The sequence below is a fragment of the Arachis duranensis genome, chromosome 10 (assembly GCF_000817695.3).
Source record: "Arachis duranensis cultivar V14167 chromosome 10, aradu.V14167.gnm2.J7QH, whole genome shotgun sequence".
In the NCBI taxonomy this organism is placed as follows: Eukaryota; Viridiplantae; Streptophyta; class Magnoliopsida; order Fabales; family Fabaceae; genus Arachis; species Arachis duranensis.
In genome coordinates, this window is record NC_029781.3 from 1,171,130 (window position 1) to 1,179,207 (window position 8,078).

At 40.5% G+C, this 8,078-nt stretch overlaps 2 protein-coding genes across 2 annotated transcripts; both read left to right on the forward strand.

Moving 5' to 3' along the window:
* Window positions 1-1,423: 1,423 nt before the first annotated feature.
* Window positions 1,424-3,353, forward strand: LOC107468054 (putative F-box/LRR-repeat protein 23). The gene is made up of 2 exons (XM_052255235.1): window positions 1,424-1,738; window positions 2,187-3,353. Exons 1-2 carry the CDS (start codon window positions 1,470-1,472, stop codon window positions 2,827-2,829), a joined length of 912 nt encoding a protein of 303 aa, XP_052111195.1. The 5' UTR covers window positions 1,424-1,469; the 3' UTR covers window positions 2,830-3,353.
* A 465-nt stretch (window positions 3,354-3,818) lies between these two features.
* On the forward strand, window positions 3,819-7,574 carry LOC107468160 (cytochrome b561, DM13 and DOMON domain-containing protein At5g54830). The gene has a single exon (XM_016087407.3). The coding sequence runs from the start codon at window positions 4,266-4,268 to the stop codon at window positions 6,963-6,965; it is 2,700 nt and encodes an 899-aa protein (XP_015942893.1). The 5' UTR covers window positions 3,819-4,265; the 3' UTR covers window positions 6,966-7,574.
* Window positions 7,575-8,078: the final 504 nt, after the last annotated feature.

Consider the following 8,078-nt stretch of genomic DNA (forward strand, 5'->3'; position numbering starts at 1 on the left):
CTATAAATCCTAAATCCTTTTCTTCTGTTTCCATTTTTTAATTTCCCAAAATTTTTAAATTTTATTCATGTATCGTCCAAACTCCCTAATTCACTTGGAACCCTACCATTATTTCTGACCTTGAAGTGCTTCTTAATCAATTGGATTGTTATGAGGAAGCTGAAACTCTAGTTTTTGAGGCCACTTCCAAGCTTGAATCTCGAAACAGAGAGCTTGCTCTTTTCTACTGTAAATTGCTTGAGTTACACTCCAAGCGAGGCTCACCGAAAGATTTTGATGTTGCTTGTTGTTACATGAACCAGCTTTTTCGTAGTTCTTCTTCTGTTTACATAAAACGTAGGGCTTTTGAGTATATGGTTAGTGGTTTGTGTGCAATGGATAGGTCTCGTGAAGCCGAGGATTTGGTTGAAGATTTGAGAGGCAATGGTGGAGCGATTGACCCTTCAGCTTTTGAGTTGAAGTCCATTATGTATGGTTATGGGAGACTGGGGTTGTTCCATAATTTGTAGAGAGTTGTGGATCAAATAAAGTGAGGTGACTTTGAGATTGATATTGTTTGCGCCAATATGGTTCTTTCAACTTTTGGCACTCATGGTGAGCACATAAAAATGGTTTCCTGGCTTAAGAAGATGAGAAGTTCAGACATCTCATTCAACTCCTCAATCGACAATGGCAACTTGTCAGCAGGTAATCGACAGTGAAAATGGTTTTCGGACTTAAAGAGTTACTGGATTCTTGTGTGAGGGGTAATGGTGTGGGATTCATCGGAGGCTAAATTGAATTTCCATGGATGTCATTTGGATTCATCCTATTTGATTATGCTGCTTTGGTTGAAGGAGATGTGGTGGAGAAGAAGAAGAAGGAGAGCAAAGAAAAAGAAAGAGAATGACTTCTAATGGTGGACACAGATGGAACTCAAATTGAGGACTAGGATTATAAACCACTTCAGGGACTAAATTGAGTCAAATAACAATAACAGTCACATCACCTATCCCTCGTGGCGTCTCTCAGTATACGTCATCTCGCCGTTAAGGAATATTTCTCGAAAAATGCTTTAGGGACGACTGTGAGTCACCTTTGTTAAATTCAGGGACAATATTGAGGCCATTGTATATTTAGGAATGACCGTGATACTGGATTGAAAGTTTAGGACCACTTTAAAATTTAACTCATATAGCATTTGTACATTGTAATCTCTTTTTTCTTCCGAGAGTGCAAACTTCTTTTTTTTTTTTGGTAAAAAGTGCAAACTTCTTTTTGTCAGAAAGAAAGGTATTCTGTCACCAAAGGACAAAATATAAAAGCCCAAAGTTGGAACTGATGTTGCCCAAAATAAACTCATCTATCATGAAAGCCCAAAACTAAGCCCACTAAGAATTAGCAGAAGACAAGTGTTACACGGGAGTTGGCTTTCCAAGGAAAAAATTCCAAATTCAACCCGAAAATCAGCATCTTCCGCCGGTTCTTCAATGGAAGCATCGTCATCATCGTGCCCGAACCAACCACCACCACTGCCGTCTTCGCCAGAGGATGAGCATCGGAACTGGCTGGATCTGCCGCGAGACGTGGTGTCGGCGATATTCGTGAAGGTTGGTACGATCGAGGTGCTGAGAAACGTTCAGAGAGTTTGCTCGCTGTGGCGCAATGTCTCCAGGGACCCTCTCATCTGGCGCACCATCGACATGCACGCACTCGGTGACCTCACCGACTCCGATGACATCCTTGACGCCATCGATTCGTAAGTTTCTTTCTTTCTTTATGTTTTTGGGTTAAATTTTTGTTTGGCTTTCTTTGTTTCCGGCTTCGAATTTTCAATTTGAATATCAATTTTGGTGATGATTAGGGTTTCTTTAATTTTATTTCCGGTATTTATTAGCTTCCCGACAAGCAAGATGATCTTGATTTACTTTGAGTTTTGCAAATTGTCAACTTTAGATTTTATCCTCAATAAAGGTTTCAGAAATGAAATACTCTTAGTAATCACAAAATAAGGAATTTTCAAAAATTTATCTCTTTGTTGAGAGCCAAATGGTATGTTTATGTTGAAATCATGTTTCTTGTTTCCTGGGACTGAGTTATGTCAAGTGATGGCTTCCTTGAATGGCGATACTTCCATTTAGTGTTCACTACTAATCATATGTGTATAAATACTGAAGTTCATATTTTCATTAGCATATCCGTTAACTATATCTTCCGCTGTTGTTTTGTCTTTCCATTTACAGTACAAGTCATCTACGACGTCTATGCCTTATACGATGCTATAGTATAACAGATGAGGGATTGTGTGTAGTTGCAGAAAAGCTATCTCGGTTGGAAGAACTTGACATATCAATCAGCAACTTATCCAAGGATCCTCTAGAAACTATTGGCCGGAGTTGCCCTCACTTAAGAACATTGAAATTTAATATAGAAGGTTACAAAAGTCCACACATTGAGTGCAATGAGGATGCATTTGCCATTGCGGAAACAATGCCTGCATTACGCCATCTACAGCTTTTTGGGAACAAGTTGACCAATGATGGCTTGCTTTCCATTCTTGATGGGTGTCCCAATCTTGAATCTCTTGACTTACGCCAGTGTTTCAATGTCAATTTAATAGGAAATTTGGAGAGGAGATGTGCTGAACAGATCAAAGATCTACGGCGTCCATATGATCCCATTGATGACTACCCATTTGAAGCGGAAGATGACTATGGATCATTTGATGAAGACTATCCATCTGGGATATCAGACATTGACATATTGTCTGATTATGAGTATGACTTTTATGAATTCTCAGGTGGGAGTCTGAGTGAATTTTCTGATTATGATTACAATGATGATTATTAAGACTCTGGTAAATTTAACACTTTCCAGCTAAAGGACAGATAGCTGTTGTGAATATGTTAGGTATATTTCTCTAGGAAATAATCAACAATGTAATCATTGAAGTATCCTCGACCTTCCAAGGAGGACTCATTTTGGTGCTGGTTAATGATCTGTTGTAATGAATTTGCATGGTTAGACCACATGATCCTTTTTTGATCTTAATGTCCCATAGGATAATAGTACCATTTTGATAAGCATTACTGTTTGCATTGTGCAGCTAATTAGATGTATGTCAGAAGCAATTTCTTTAGCTCAATGTATGTTTATAATTGACGATTCTGGACGGGTAGGAGATTTTTGGGTATGTTTATTATTGTAGTTTTGTCGGATGATTTCGACTACGTCTGTGGTTTTCCTTTTTTACGTTGAGTCCCTGCCTTTTTTCGGCTGCATCATCCAGCATTAGCTCTTGTTAATGCACAAGTTGGGGGCCGCACTATGTTGCAAGTTCTGTAACCTTTTTCTAGTGGTGTTTTACTTTCAAATATTGGATATGACAAGTGAGTTTGACCCAGAAATAATGAGTTAATGATCCAATACATGTAACCTGCTGTTGCAAAATGGCCCAAGGGCTAAGGTGTTGTAAAATCGCGTTTTTAAATATAGACCTATATATTTTATATGACATAAAAGTATAAAATAAAATGATTATGAATGGTGTGTTAATAACTTGTATAAAGCCATAAAGGATATCTTTATCATATAAAGTAGAACCAAGATTCCAATATGCTTATGGTCGGTGAGCCGAGCATGCGTAGAGAAGTGGTCAAAGAGAGAATGAAGGATCCTGTTAGGCTGTTAACATCATGCGAATGGAATACATTCCCATGGACTATGGCCACAACCATTTATTTATTGTTTTACTACTCACAACTATTTATCTATTTGTTATTGTTATGTGTATAGTAAAACACACGTTAAATACTGTTGGTAATCGTAATTTTGAATGAAAGAGAAAACGAATGTGATTGTGATGGTGAATTGTGTGTTTAGAAGGAAAAAAGAGTCCAAGTATGATTTGATTTGGTGAGCCTCACCAAAAACTGAATCATTCAAAGTTGTGTGGCATGTGACCGCGCGCTTCCAGACCTAAATCCGAAGACTAAAACCTCCCCACACCGCACTCCGCACTAACTAACACGCAAACACCAACAAAGCATCTCTTTTCTTCTCTCTCAATTGAAAACATAAAAACGAAAATTACAAACTTACCCCGCCGTGGAAGCCACCTTCGCTCGCTGCTTTCGGTGCTCCGCCATCATCAACAACGGCGATCGCGGCGTCTCACCTATCATCTCCACCACTAGCAGGTACGTCCGCCGTCCCTCACCGATTAAAACCGACGATTCGGATCCCACTAAGGATTCCGAATTCGCATTCGGATCTCACAAATCCTCATGCTTCGCGAATCCACCATCTCCCTCTTCCTCTTCTTCTTCTTATGCTGTCATGCGGATCCGGAGTGCACGCGGGTCAGCCCGCTCGTCGATTTGGAGTTCGACTTCAAGATGGTTCAGCACCAGCTCAGAGGCCGCATCAAGGTCCTCGACGATTGCTCCTTTAGGGTTTCACAATTTGACATGCTCTCCGGCTCCGACGTTCATTGGTGGGGCGCCCTCGCCCCTGATCTTGATAACCTCACCAACGGATTCGTCATTTCCGATCACCGCTTGAACCAAACTTTCGCCAATTCCACCTTCGTTGTGCGCTTGCTCAACAACGTTACCTGGAGCATGATCCAGGTCCTTGCAGTTTGGGATCGCCCTACCGGCTCCGACTTTGGCCACATCGTCCTCGAAGAGTTAGCCAATGTCACGGAGGCTTCTCCCGCACCCGCTCCGGCCGGCGGGGATGGGAAAGGAAAAGGTGAGGTTCGTATTCACACTGAGCCGACAATGTTTGAGAATTGCAAGGTTTTGTCTGATAATTTTAGGCTACGGTGGAGTTTGAATGTGGGGGAGGATTCCATTGAGATTGGTCTCGAAGCTGCAACTGGGATCATGAATTACATGGCTTTTGGCTGGGCAAACCCTAATAACACTGGGTCTGAGCTCATGGTTGGTGCTGATGTTGCTGTTGCAGGGTTTAAGGAGGACGGGTTGCCATTTGTGGATGATTTCTTCATCACCAAGTATAGTGAGTGTGTCACAGATAGCAATGGATCTTCAGAAGGGGTTTGCCCCGATTCGATCTATGTTGGTCCTGATAGAGTTGGTTTGGTGAATAATACTGAGTTGATTTTTGGGCAGAGGAAAGATGGAGTCACATTTGTTAGATATAGGAGGCCATTGAGTAAGGTTGATGGGAAGTATGATCACCCTGTGGATCCTTTGGCTAACATGACGGTTATCTGGGCAATGGGCAAGATTAGGCCTCCTGATACCCTTCAGCATCACTATCTTCCTCAGAATCATGGCGGTCTTCCATCTCAGAATTTCGGGCATTTGGTTCTGAATGTTTCTGAGCATGTGAATGATTGTCATGGTCCCCTGGATGCTGAGGATAAAGAGGATCAAGATGTCATCATTGCTGATGGTAAGGTTCCGTTGGTTGTTTCGACTGGTCCAGCACTGCATTATCCAAATCCACCAAATCCGGAGAGGGTTCTTTACATCAACAAAAAGGAATCTCCTGTGTTGAGGGTGGAAAGAGGGGTGCCTGTCACGTTTTCCATACAAGCCGGGCATGACGTTGCATTTTATGTTACTTCTGATCCAATCGGTGGAAATGCTACTGTGAGGAATCTAACCGAGACAATTTATGCTGGAGGTCCTGAGGCTCATGGAGTTGTAGCCAGTCCTAAGGAGTTAGTTTGGGCACCTAACAGGAACACTCCCGACAAGTTATACTATCATTCATTGTTTGAGCCGAAAATGGGTTGGAGAGTTGAGGTTGTTGATGGGGGTCTGTCTGACATGTATAATAATAGTGTTCTTCTTGATGATCAGCAGGTTACTTTCTTCTGGACATTGTCAAAGGATTCCATATTTATTGCTGCCCGTGGTGAGAAAAAGAGTGGTTATCTTGCAATAGGATTTGGAAGTGGAATGGTAAACACTTATGCTTATGTAGGCTGGATAGATGATAATGGTCTAGGTCGTGTTGACACTTACTGGATTGATGGAAAGGATGCTAAAAGTATACATCATACGCATGAGAATTTGACGTATGTGAGATGCAGAACAGAAAATGGTATTATTACCTTGGAATTTACACGTCCACTGGACCCATCATGTGATAGGAGCATTAGGCCAGAATGTAGCAATATTATTGATCCCACAACTCCACTTAAAGTTGTTTGGGCAATGGGAGCTAGATGGAGTAATGAAAATCTTAGTAACATGAATATGCATTCAGTCACGAGTAGTAGGGCTATAAATGTACTGCTGATGCGTGGCTCGGCAGAAGCAGAGCAGGATTTACTTCCAGTTTTGGCTGTGCATGGCTTTATGATGTTTCTGGCATGGGGTATGTTGCTTCCTGGAGGTATATTGGCAGCTAGATACTTGAAACATCTTAAGGGTGATGGCTGGTACAAGATTCATGTTTACTTGCAATACTCAGGATTAGTAATTGTTCTACTTGCCCTTCTTTTTGCTGTTGCTGAGCTTCGGGGTTTTTATGTCACCTCACCACATGTTAAATTTGGAATTGCTGCAATATTTTTTGCTTGTATACAACCAGTGAATGCGTGCCTACGGCCTCCAAAACCAAATAATGGGGAGCATCCATCTTCGAAAAGGGTTATTTGGGAATACCTTCACATTATTGTTGGCAGAACTGCTTTTGTTTTAGGCCTTGCAGCACTTTTTAGTGGCATGAAGCATTTGGAAGAAAGATATGGTGAGGAAAATGCCAATGGACTCATTTTGGCAATGGTGGTTTGGTTCGTACTCGGTGCATTCATTGTGTTTTATTTGGAATACCGTGAGAGGCAGCGAGTAAGGGGCCGAATATTTGGAAGAAGCAATTGGGTGCTTGGTAATGCCGAGGAAGATGATTCCCTTGATCTATTGAGCCCATCCAGGGCACATGCAGAGAAAGAGTCACAAACCTCTGCAACAATGGAAGTCCAGCTAGAACCTTTGAACAGATAGATGCATGTTTTTGAACTTCTGATTCGAACTCTCTGTTTTGCTACAAATTTTGGCAGATTTTGAGTTGTCACGCTAATTCATGAGGCATTTTTGAGGTCTCAAGGGAGCACTTGCTGTTCAATACCTCGTGTTCCACCCATGATGCCATCTTTTGTGAAGAGTAGCTTTCCGATAGATTCATACATGTTCAGCAGAATAGGTTATATTATTTCTTCATTGTAGCTGCTTTTATTCTTCCCCCAAACCCACCAAAAAGAAAGAGAAGAGAAGAAAATCAGTCATTACAAAGTCAAAGCATACTTGTGGATTAGTTTAGGAGGCTGTCGTAGACAAAAAGCTTTGTTTATATTATGAGATGCAGGAAACTAATACAAAGTCATTTATTTTTTGTTTCAATATGATTGTGTTCTTCAATTCATTGGTTGCCATAAATTCTCCATGTAAGCCAAGTAGCTAAGCTCTAGGGGTTTCCATCGTCCCGATTGAAATCATCCTTGTGCTCTGCTCTAGCATTAAATGATTAAGCTATTAACTTCTGTGGAACCACGTTCCATTGTATTCGAGCAAATTTTTAACTGCTATTGAAATGAAGCCTTTTTTCTTTTACTATTCACATAACATTTTTCTCTTAGCAGATAGAATTACTCCTACGGATGGTTTAAGTAAGTGTTGTCATTAATCAGAAGTACATACAAATCTTAAAAGAATTTTGTTGAAGAAAGCATTAGTTAAATAGTCGCTTTTCTCTGAATTCTTGGAACTATATTTTCCTTGTATTCCACACTTGAATATGAGAAATTTGTCGCACAACTTAAACAAGTCTAGAGTAGTAATCCACCTTTTAAAAATATAATATATGTTGTTCTGATATAAACATACATTATTATATATAGATGACCAATGACGCCAACATATATATGCCCATTAAATAATAGCATTTGCAACGAAAACTTCCTTTTTTATTTTCTTTTCTTTGGTAGTGACAACAACGACTTCATATTATGCAAATGCAATGGTTTCTACGATTCAAGTAGTCAAAGGCCATTCACTATTGTAGTATAAGCCCAACTTCCTTCCAATGAATACAATGTATTTGCCAACATAACATGCCAA